This window comes from Podarcis erhardii (assembly GCF_964252035.2).
Source record: "Podarcis erhardii genome assembly, chromosome: 6".
NCBI lineage: Eukaryota > Metazoa > Chordata > Lepidosauria > Squamata > Lacertidae > Podarcis > Podarcis erhardii.
This window is the reverse complement of record NC_138510.1, coordinates 21,751,910-21,764,059: the sequence shown is the minus strand read 5'-3', so window position 1 is coordinate 21,764,059 and position 12,150 is coordinate 21,751,910. Positions and strand designations below refer to the sequence as shown.

Below are 12,150 nucleotides of genomic sequence, written 5' to 3'. Positions count from 1 at the left end.
ACAAGCCAGGGGTGTCCAAATGTTTTTCAAAGAGGGCCAGATTTGATGCAGTGAACATGCATGAGGGCCAACCAAAGTTGTTGACCTTTTTTTAACTGGCACACGGGCCGGATTAGGCCCCTGAAACGGACTTTGGACCTGCCTGGTTTAAAGCGGTACAATACTGCTTTAATTGTATAGTGCAGAAGGGTTCTCAGTCTCTTGTTGCACTTTCACCCCTCTTTGAAAAACCAAGAGATTTAAGCTGCTGTACCAAATTTTCCTCTCTAGCCAGAAGCCAAGCTTGACAGCTGCATTCTTCAGTCTGTTAAGTGATGGACATTTGGAACTGCCGAAGAAATAAGAGCAATTTCTAGCTAGCTATTAGCTTGAATTGGCAAGTACTTTCCCTCAGGAAGATCATCGTACTTGCCTCATTGCACTGCGGAGGAGAGAGTTGCATTTCTATTATTTGCAAGAAACCTTCCTAATCCTCAAAAGATGCAATATGTCAGGCACTAAGTAGACAAACTAACACCAGCTCTTACAGTAATTTGTTGAAAATGTTGGAATAGATTGGGAATCTCTTTAAAGACAAGGGCTGATGGTCATGTTTTTTCTTTGCCTTGTTTTAAAAAGATAAAAACACAGGCACGAAGCTATGCCCATGTCTGACGTTGTAATGAGAATAGTATCCTCTCTCTCATTACAGAGTGATGGGGCTACACAAGTTCTTGTTAGTTATTTATTACATTTATTTCTCACCTTTCCTCCAAGGAGCTCAAGGTGGCATACATAGTTCTGCCTTCCCCTCCATTTTATTCTCCCAACAACCCTGTAAGGCAGATGTTAGGCTGAGAGACTGTGATTGGCCCAAGGTCATCAAGTGTGCTTCATGGTTTAGTGAGGACCACAACCCTGGTCTCCCAGGCCCCAATCTGACACTCTAACCACTACACCACACTGGATCTAGACATGGCAGAGCACACATTTTGGGACGTAAGGTCCCTGTTTGAACTGTGGGATCTCCAATTAAATCACATCAAACTGCAGGGATAGGAAATATTGTAGAAAGCTACTGCTAGGCAGAATACACAGCACTGGTTTAGAATAAATCTTTAGTCTGAATGCAAAGGCTGCAGGAGGGGAGAGATCAGAAAGAAGAGGATGTCTTCATACATTTTTCTGCACCCTCTTGGGGTAGATTTAGGCTGATTACATTATAGGGATGTTACTCTCTAAACATTTTTTAATAGAAACACAAGGTGGGTTTCCTCATTTTTGCATGATAATATGGCATGTGTGTCTGCTATTTCTAAGCACGATACAACCTTCCTTTTCATTTTCCATGCTTGATTACTTCTATTTTCAAAATGGTTGTCATTGATTTTCTAACACTGGGCATATCGGTCAATACTGTTCAGAAATCACTACGACAATGATTCAGATCAAAAGCCCTTCCATGGACCAAGGGAAACCCTTAGGTGCATCCCTTTTACAAAAATTCACTCAACGAAGTAGTAAACCACCATGCACAAAACAGTGAGAAAAGCTATCATGTAGAACTATTTCAAAGGAGTTTCTGTATAGCAGCAACAATTGCTCTTGGCAAGAAGGAGCTACTGACTGTCTACCAGTCTCTGCCTTCAAAGGCGAAACTGTCTGCAGACTCTGACCTGGAGATGATGGGAAAGTGTGTGTGTGTGTGTGTGTGGGGAATATACTGTCAATACTATCCATCTTCATTTGCTTAAAAAGAAAACAGACCAATTAACACAGTGAAGAGGCTTAGCAGCTGGTCCCATTCTACCAAACATTTCAAGAGACCAGCAGCATCCATTGCGTCCAAACATTTTACAGCTGACCAAGCGGCACTCACTCAAAAGCTGACAGCTGTCCAGTTACTGCTTCCTTTTGATACCTTTGATCACGCTGCCACCCTTTGTTAAAAAGAATGCAGACAGCACACAATTTAGAAGAGGTAGATTCTCTGGGGCTGGAACCTACAACCTGGTCAGGCGAGTCTGCCTGAGATATTATGCAAAGTCTGGCTAAGGGTCTGCAGCCGCCCAGTTTTGGTAAGGCATCAAGAGTTGCTAGTGTCTAGGAATGCAAATTCAAGTGGCGTTTGCCGTGTGTGCCAGTATATATGCAGCTGTCAAAACCACTCACCTCATGGTCTATATGAAGCTTATGGTCCTTCCAAGCTTGCAGTGATTTGTACAGATCTGTGTCACACTGAACGGTGTCATTCTCTAAGATGTAACATCTGGGAAGGGGGGGAAAAAGGTCACTGGACTGGCCAACAGAGCAAGAACTGGAAAAGGCAACATAGCATAGCTGTCAACTTTCAGATTTGAAAATAAGGGACCAGCAGCCTCGAAAATAAGGGGTCAGCAGCCTCACCTGTCCCGGGGACAGTCTATGGGATATCTAACAATCCGGGATAGTAGCGGGAAGCGGCGATGGAATAAGGGAATTTCCCGCAAAAAAAGGGAAGGTTGACAGCTATGCAACATACTTACTCTAGAAGAAAGCATCAAGTTCATGAGCAGGGGTGCAAAATGGCTCCCCAAAGGTGACATACAGCATTTGACCACTGTCAAATGTGTTAAGAAGCATCGCAATCTATTTTATAATCCCTTCCCCTACTTTGGAAACAGGAGCTGCCATCAAGCCATTCTTTTAGCCCTTGGAATTCACAATGTTGTCCTTAATGTGCATACAATGTAGTATTTCAGTGCTTGTGATAGAGCTTCCACTACATAGTAGCTTATATTTCTCAATCATCTTGAAAACTCATTTGAAATTGGACAGATGTGGTCCTCAACATGCCCATAAACTCTCTTGGATTAGAGCAGCGGGTAAAATTTAACACCCTGCTCTTTCATTTGTTCCATCAGCACAAACAACTGCAGCTTGCCAGATGGAACCATCCCCCCTCTCCTCCTCCTGCATTCTGTTCTGGGGACTCTCCAATAGCTATTTTTTGGGGGGTGGGGTGGGGGAAGCCCCATTGTGCAAGCAGAAGACATTGTTCAGGGCCTGGTTAGGTGAATTCTGCCCACTGTCTTGTATTTTGCATTTCACTTAAAAAAAATTAAATATTAAATGTATAAACAACTTGATCAAAATGTTCTCCAAGCAGCATACTAATAAAAAGAAAACAGGTGAAATCCCCAAAATAATTAAAAACAAATCTCAGCACTCTTAGCAATCTACACTTCACAGGATGCTTTAGGAGAAGCCATGACAGTTTAAACAGGTTTAAGAGTGCTTTAAATGCACAGTGCAGATGGGGCCACTCTACAAAGTGGCACATATACTGCTGTAATGGTAATTTCAACTATGCTTCAGTAGGACTTACCTATGTGTCACTTTTATTAAGTTAGGGGCTGCATTCTCCGAAATGCTGCCTGTTCCACTGTATTCCTCCACATCCTTATCATCGTCTTCTCCTTCAGCATCTTTATCATATTTGTTCTTAGCCGTGATATTTCTGGGTAAGACGGGCTGGTAGCCATCCTCCAAATCCAAGTTGTACACCTCTCCATCAAGCTCAACAGCCACCGAACGAATTGAGCGACTCCGAATATAGCTTGCCTTGTATTCTGTGGAAAGGAGGACAAAACAGAGCTTGCCTTTCTCTGTCTTAATACAGCATATGTGGGTTTGACATGCAGGAAAGTGCTTGGAAAACTGACTCAGAGGTTAAGTCAGAAATGGCCAAGTTTTCTGATCCTGGGGAACACACTTATTCTTCAGATTGCAGTCTGGTTCCAGAGGTAAGAGACCAGCCCCTACAGATGTGGTCAGGTTTTATCATAAAATCAGCATTGCTGTGGAAGTCTTTGAGGTTATGGGGCACATGCCATTCAGTAAGCTCGGGACATCACATGAAAATCAACATGGAAATATGGAAACATCTCTCTTATCCTACAACTCCAGCAAACAACGTTGTCTTCCTTACAAGTAAAACTCTTCTATCTCCTACCACAAAAACATTTGACAGGGTTGATAGAAGCCAGACAATTGCTTTAGTGGGCGAGAGCAGGGTTTCTCAAACTTGGATCTCCAGTTGTTTTTGAACTACAACTCCCATCATCCCTAGCTAGCAGGACCAGTGATAGGGGATGATGGGAATTTTAGTCCAAAAACAGCTGGAGACCCAAATTTAGGAAACCCTGGGCTAGATGCCCACAAGATGCTTGTTGGACCTTCCAGGCTGAGATTATCTTTCTGCTAGTGTGGGATTAGACAAACCTCTAGGTTTCATTTTTATACACAACCAGTATCAGTCAGTTAAAGTATTGGAATCCCACCTTTGCTATGGAATCATCTTGAGGACTTGAGCAAACCTATTGCCTACTAAATTTCCTATCTGCAATTTGAGAATAATAAACCCTAAGTAGGTTCCCATGAGAAAGCAAAAATAAAGATGGGCAGGAGCTTTGTAAAATTGTGTTATATACATGAGAATCAGCAGCAGGAAGCACAGCAGCAGCATAAGCAGTAGTATTTTGGGTGTGTGTGTATTTTTAAAAACATAATGTTTCTATGCATATTCTTCTTTGGCTATCCATCATTGCCGAATAAGATTGTCTTGCATGAACACGGTCTTAACGGTGTGCCCGTAAGTGACTGTGGAGGCCAATTCTGGATCCACACATCCTTCCACAGTGGGGACATAGGTTTCCATGTTGATCATGGTGAGGATTTGCCAAACATGCCTTCGTTTCTCTGCATGCAATAATGCTGTAAAGAATTTCTGTCTAATAATTTACCTACAGCCACGAGGTGGCAGTAGACACCCAGAATACCGAAAGGAAGATATGAGAATTATGTCCGTTGCCAACTTCCCAAGAATGTCAAATAACAACTGTCTCTTTAAGAACCCTTTTGGGAGTTGCTGGTGGCCTTTCCTTAAAATTTCCTCAGATACAGAATCCTTAACTTTCCCCATGGAGACAAATCAGAGACACACCTGAGTTAAAGAACATGGTTTTCTCATTTATCCTCTCTACCTGGTCTCTCTTGATTTCAACTCCATTCTAAAAATCAAGCAGGTTTTAAACTTCATATCTTTAAGCTCCAGGTCCAGGGCCATGATTCAATATTCCTCTGCTGCTTGTATTTCCTCTCCCATTCAGACAAGCAAACTTCCTAAGTGAAGCTCTGCATAGTCTGGGCTGCAAAAGCTCTTTCCTCTGGGCACAGAAAGCCCAATCAACTCAGCAGGCTTGAATACTGCGGGGCTACCCTTGCAAGCTCACTGTCAGCTGTGTCTGCTTTCACCTCTCTTAACAAAAGAGTTGTATGGTTCAATAGCAGAGCCATCTGCTTTGTGTGCAAAAGATACCAGGTTCAATCCCTGGCACTTCCAGGCAGGGCTAGGAAAAACCAGTCTGAAATTCTGGAGACCTGCTGCCAATCAGTATAAAGATGAACCAGTGGGCTGTGTCAGTATGATGAAGTTTACTGTGGTCACACTCCTGATCAATAGCTGTTGCTGGCATTGTTTTAGGGCAGAGGTCAGCAACCTTTTTCGGCAGGGGGCCGGTCCACTGTCCCTCAGACCATGTGCTGGGCTGGGCTATATTTTTTTGGGGGGGGGGGGAATGAACAAATTCCTATGGCCCACAAATAACCCAGAGATGCATTTTAAGTAAAAGGACACATTCTACTCATGTAAAAACATGCTGATTCCTGGACCGTCCGCGGACCAGATTGAGAAGGCGATTGGACTGCATCCAGCCCCCGGGCCTTAGGTTGCCTACCCCTGTTTTAGGGGGAAAGGCATAGCAAAATGACATCAGAGTGGCTGGAGTAACCCAGTATATTGGACATTATGAAGGTGGAGGGAAAAGTTTGACATACCTTTTCATTGTTGGCCCCTCTTATTTTTAGTAACATTTAATTTGATTCTTGCCAGATGGCTTTACACAAGCTACTCTTTCCCAGTCTCCGTCACCCTCCCTTTATCAGCAGCACTGAGATACTACTACTACTACTACAGTGGTACCTCAGGTTACATACGCTTCAGGTTACATACGCTTCAGGTTACAGACTCCGCTAAGCCAGAAATAGTGCTTCAGGTTAAGAACTTTGCTTCAGGATGAGAACAGAAATTGGGCTCCGGCGGTGCAGCAGCAGCAGGAGGCCCCATTAGCTAAAGTGGTGCTTCAGGTTAAGAACAGTTTCAGGTTAAGTACGGACCTCCGGAACGAATTAAGTACTTAACCTGAGGTACTACTGTACTACTAATAATAATACTGACCTACCTTTAAGGATTATGCCAAGGCCTACTGAAGGGAGTATATGAGAAATGCTACATAAATACAAATTTATATCTGAAGTACTTATTATCGCAATTATTTCAACCCCTGTCCTAATTACTCCTCACATTGAATCATCATTTCTCACTGTTTTCAGCACACTGAGCTGATGAGTTCACTTGAGCTTTTTCACCACCTGGGACTCAGGCTTTCCACCTGAGGTTCAGCCAGGTGAATCATAGCTCAAGGGGGAGAAATAGATTCTAATTTATGGAACATTTGACTAAAATGTGGGAACTCCCTTCCTTTTCAATACATAGAGGAAGTTCCAAGGAGCTACACCCAAATAGTTATAAGAAACAAAGGGAGGCTTTCTTAGCAAGAACCAACTTCCTTTTGTGGTTGACCTTCTTTTCTGTATGCATGAGCTGCCAATTTTTCTTTTCTTCCAAATATGTCAATACTGAACAAAATGTTATTTTAAAAAAAACATCCAACAACCAATGGGAGATACATGTGTAAATATTTGTACAAGTTGAATGGAGGAGAGAGTATTTGAATATATATATATTTAAATGATGTCTCCATTTTCAGCTTTAAACTGCTATGAATGCCTATATCTAAGCTAGAAGAAGAAGAAGAAGAAGAAGAAGAAGAAGAAGAAGAAGAGTAGCAGTAATTTTAATTTGATATACCGCTTTATCACTACCCTAAGGAGTCTCAAAGCGGCTAACCATCTCCTTTCCCTTCCTCCCCCACAACAAACACTCTGTGAGGTGAGTGAGGCTGAGAGACTTCAAAGAAGTGTGACTAGCCCAGGGTCACCCAGCAGCAGCGGAGACGCGAACCCGGTTCACCAGATTACAGAGCTGCCGCTCTTAACCACTACACCACACTGGTTAGTTGGTAAATCCAACTGGCTTTTGGGTCCCTTTTTAGATTCAGGAGCCAATGTATTTCTTTCTTTCTCTGTCTTTTACTGTCATTTGGTCATCTGTGGGGAACCTCTGGTTCTCCAGATGTTGCTGAACTGTAACATCCATCAGCTCTAGAAAGCATGGCAAGTGGCATGGGATGATGGGCATTGATGTTCCAGGAACACCTGGAGGGCCAAAGGTTCTCCACACCTGCATTAGGCTGACTCTCTCACAAGCCAGTAGTGTAGTAGCAAAACAGGGAGATGAACTGTTGTTTCTGTGTTGTGTGATGAGATTCCAGCAACAACACCTGGAATAATTACAATAATTGCAGTGGAAAAGGAGGCAATGCTTTATAAGGAAAAGATAAACTTTGCATCTGGCACAAGCATGATCAGCATTCAGGTTGCTATTAACTGTTCTTTAAGTACTCATCATTCACACCTGATTACTAGAATGCACCTGCCAAGCCAATTGCTTGTATCTCAGAACATGGGTAAATGATGGTTCTCTCAGGAAAAAGCAGAGGGACTGAAATGAATCCCACAGTTTCCTTATCCTAGGATTTCCCCCACAACATTCTTTCTGCATAAAGCAGAAAGGTTTGAATTTCTGATGAACAATGGAAGAGCTGTTCCATTTCTTACCACTGAATGACTAGGTTGGATCAAGCAGTGGACACTTCATAACTATTATAATTTTTTAAAACTAAATTAAAAAACAGCTCTTCCACATGCCGCAAAAATTAACATATTAGCACAAGTCAGCCATACCTCATGCCTTCAACATAACTTATTCTCAGTAAATATTGAAACATCATAGTTCCCACCAAAGACGAAAAATGACTTCCATATGTTATTATTCCAAATCACATTAATTTGACTAAGCACTAGTCAATAATTAATTAACCACCCAATCAAATAGTCAGCAGTGCTGACTGTTCTCCGGAAGCTAGTTTAAGCTTTCTCCCGGTGCTGATGAAAACCCCAACGTTCCTGGAACTAGAAAAAGTTTGTGGCCCGCAAAACCTCTGCCCCCCCCCCAAAAACATAACAACAACAACAATTTGCTGTTGGCAGTAGTTTGCTTTTTTAAAAATAAAATAAAATAAAATAAAATATGGCCACTACTATTCTTGTTATTAAATTTCTATCCTGCCCTCCTTAAGCAGCCACAACCAGGTAGCAGAAACAATCCACTTAAAAATAAGATAAAAACATGTCCCATGGTGCTCTGCTGTCCTGCTGCTGTGTTTCTGCAGGTATGACTATGTGGTGTGCATATCTGACAAATGTGTGTGGGCTAAAGGAGCAGTAACGGGCCGTTAACATGTCGCCCTCCAAGAGCTGGCCAATCTCGAATGAGGCTTTCGGGGCTGAAAGTATTAACCCTCCTTGTTGTAAGACAAACCAATGAACTACTGTGCATTTACTGCATGAACGAAATATTGTTTGGAAAGGCACTTGGGTTTCTGACACCTGTAAACTGAGATAACCACACAGTTAACTGGGGTGTTGTGAGGATTTGGAAAGGTTCCAATAAATTATTTCCCTATGCTTGATTTGCGTAAAGTACCATAAGTGATGATATTCTGCCCCACTTAAGTATAACTTTGGTATAGTCTGCCCCCCACTTTAAGCGTAACTTTGTCAAATTAAGTGCCTCCTGATTCTCCAGAAGTCGCTAGTGAGTCCATGCAACTGTGCTCACTGTTCCTTCAAGAACAAGTTAATTGAACTACAGCTCAAGCATTATTTAAAGATTATCTGTAGTGCCACAAATTCCAAGCAGCAAGAGTAGCTGGTGATTTCACCTGAGAACCAATGATTTTATTCACCTAAAAATTAGCTTAGCAGTTACTAATCAGCTTGCAAGGCAAATATAAAGGAAGAAAATCAATTTAAACTCCCTGTTTGAAGCTTGTGCCAGGTCATTACCGAGAAAGCCTAATCTGCTGAATAATTAAGGCTCTGCATTTGTGGAGCGAGGCGAAGGAAACTTTACAGACGAATAATAATTCTGAGCTGCTGTTTTGGCTCTTTTAATCTATAATTAGACTATGCACTTCAAATATAGATATTAACCTGACTCAAGTTTAAAAGGAGAGCCTGTGGAATAGGCTATGTCAAAAAAGCACCTGGGCTTTGACAAGGAAAGTCAATCTGTTTGGGAGGCAACTCTGGTTCAATGTCAACAGCGGCACCTGTCGTTCAACCCGAGAAGAGAATATTACAAGCAAGCAGCTTTGAGAACAAGCAAGTCCACCCAACGTAATTATTGATGCTGTAACACCCAAGTTCTGCTTGCTTGTTCTCCCATCAGCACACAGAGGGTAAAGTGGGGCCAAACTTCCTGGCATCGTGTCTTTAGCCAGCCCTGCCTTCTGCACATTAGTTGAAGAGATCTGAAAGAGGGAACTGCTCTAAGGCTCTTGATCATGCACGATTCTAAATAGCGCAGTGAGCCCATTCACAGACAACAGGCTCCGTGCTACAGACCTTCCTGAATGAGAGTTGGGCCATGTCAGGCACAGCTAGGATGATCTCCATGTTGGTGGAAGCAGGACCAGAGGAATAAACCATTTCTACACATGTAGCTTTGGGTTACCTCTTTGATACGCAGCTGCACTTGGAAGGCTATTATTCTGTTGCTCAAAAGCAACTTGACCTCACAGGACTAGAATGACCTGTGCAGCCTGCAAAGTAGATCCCCAAGTCAGCTTTTGTGCAGCCTGCCAGCTGCTGTACTGCTACTTCTGAAGCAGGCACAACAAGCATTTGGGTGTGACCTCAGTTGTGCTCGTCATAGCCCAGAAGTAATGTTGGGCTTCTAATTAACTCCGGGGTTTTCTTTAATTTTATTTAAAGCTTGGCAAATGTTTGGAAATTATCCCACGCTCGTTCATACTTATCTGATCATACTTTTCTTTCCTATTGGATTTTAACTTTAGTTTGTTCTGAATGTCATACTGTGTTTTGGTTACTGTAAGGTGTCTTGAATTTGATGGGAAGTTTGAGTAATGCCTTTCAAATAAACACACAGTATATACATAACAGACATGTAAATTTAAAATATGGTTTTAAAAGTTGAGCAAGGTTCACACAGGTATTTGAAGTGCATGAACAATTCTGGGCCAGGATACCTAAAGGACTTTCTCCTTCCATGCAAGCCTGCCTACCAAATACCGTATTTTTCGCTCTATAGGACGTACCCGACCATTGGATGCACCTTCTTTTAGAGGGAGAGAACAAGAAAAAAAATTCTCCCCCTCCCTGGAACGGAGCCCCTTCCATTTCTCCTCCTGCTTGGCTGAAGGGGCGCTGCGCAGCTCTCCCTCTCTGCTGAAGCCAGGACAGTGTTGCTCTCCTGGCTTCAGCCTCCGGAGCGCAGCGGGACCTCCCACTGTGTTCCGGAGGATGCAGGCGGCTATCCCTGAAGCCTTCGGCGCACAGCACGAGTTCTCACTGTGCTCTGGAGGCTTCAGGTTCCTTTCACTGAAGCCAGGAGTGTCTTGCTCTCCTGGCTTCAGCAAAAGGAACCCGAAGCCTCCGGAGCGCAGCGGGACCTCCAGCTGTGTTCCAGAGGCTTCAGGCGGCTATCCCTGAAGCCTGGAGAGCGAGAGGGGTCGGTGCGCACCGACCCCTCTCGCTCTCCAGGCTTCAGCGAAAGCAACGTGAAGCCTCCGGAGCGTGGAGGGAGTGCTCTCTCTGCGCTTCGGAGGCTTCGCGTTGCTATCGCTGAAGCCAAGGAGCCTGCATTCGCTCCATAGGACGCACACACATTTCCCCTTAATTTTTGGAGGGGGAAAAGTACGTCCTATAGAGCAAAAAATACGGTAGGTTCTCCTTGGCAGCACAGGTGCAGCTGGTAAAGACATTGGAGCCTTCTCAGTCGCTGCACTTCGTTGTGCAACTCCCTGTTCAATGAGGCTCATCTTGCCACCCCTTCCAGTTTTGATGGCCTTTGGCAATTTTGCAAAGACCTTCCCTTTCTGGGCAGGGTCTTGGCCAGTCAAGTTTAAGTTCCATTGCACTTGTATTCTTCCATTTTAACTTGTAATATTTCTTATTGCTGAGATGTCATTTCTGATTTTTCAATATGTCATAAGCTACCTTAAGCACTTTATTTAAAAATATGGTATTTGAATGCATGCATACACCCACCCACACCCAGTCGTACCTTGGAAGTTGTACGTAATCCATTCCGGAAGTCCATTCGACTTCCAAAACATTCGGAAACCAAAGCGTGGCTTGTGATTGGCTGCAGGAAGCCACAGAACTTGCAGAAACCCCATCGGATGTTTGGCTTCCAAAAATAGTTCGCAAACCAGAACAGTCACTTCTGGGTTTGTGGTGTTTGGGAGCCAAAACGTTTGAGAACTAAGCTGTTTGAAAACCAAGGTAGGACTCTGTGTGTGTGTGTGTGTGTGTAGTTTAATTATTCAGGTCAGGTTTTTCTCCATCATGCAAAGAGACAAGAAGCTTGACCGTTTACTTACTCTTCTTGGAGAAGAGCTTCTTTCGCCGCCCGATGGGGCTCAGCTTGTATTCATTCTCCTCGCAGTTGCAGTCCTCACTGTTCCTGCTGTAGTACTTGGGCATGAGGTTGGAGACACCTTTGCTGCTTCCTGGAGCTGTAAGGCTGGCCATCCCTTTGCATTTGTGCAGCTTGAGCCTCCCGCTGGCATCTTCCATGCACTGCCATTTCTGAAACGGGAGGGAAATGTTCCCAAAATGGCATGATAGAGGCAAATGTTCTTCTACGTACTTTGGACATTCAAAGTTGGTTGGTGGTATTCTCAGAAGATCAAATCACAATTATCTGTCCCACAGCAGATGTTGTTAATTTAACAGAAACATGATAGTGGTGCAGAAGAGCTGGGGGGGGGGTCACATTTGGCAAGCAATGGGCCCCATTTGCTTTCAGATAGTACATGGATAGATGAGTCTAAAAAGCCAGGGACACAAATTTTCACGGCC

The 12,150-nt window shown here is 43.4% G+C and overlaps 1 protein-coding gene across 3 annotated transcripts in view; it reads right to left on the bottom strand.

Moving 5' to 3' along the window:
• Nucleotides 1-12,150, bottom strand: part of SULF2 (sulfatase 2) — a 280,668-nt gene that overhangs the window by 8,813 nt on the left and 259,705 nt on the right. For all 3 annotated transcript variants that reach the window (XM_081867631.1, XM_081867632.1, XM_081867633.1), the window contains 3 exons: nt 11,670-11,877; nt 3,347-3,590; nt 2,152-2,248 (listed from right to left, as the gene is read on the bottom strand). In XM_081867631.1, coding sequence (XP_081723757.1) covers nt 2,152-2,248; nt 3,347-3,590; nt 11,670-11,877 — 549 coding nt within the window. The remainder of the gene's footprint in view (nt 1-2,151; nt 2,249-3,346; nt 3,591-11,669; nt 11,878-12,150) is intronic.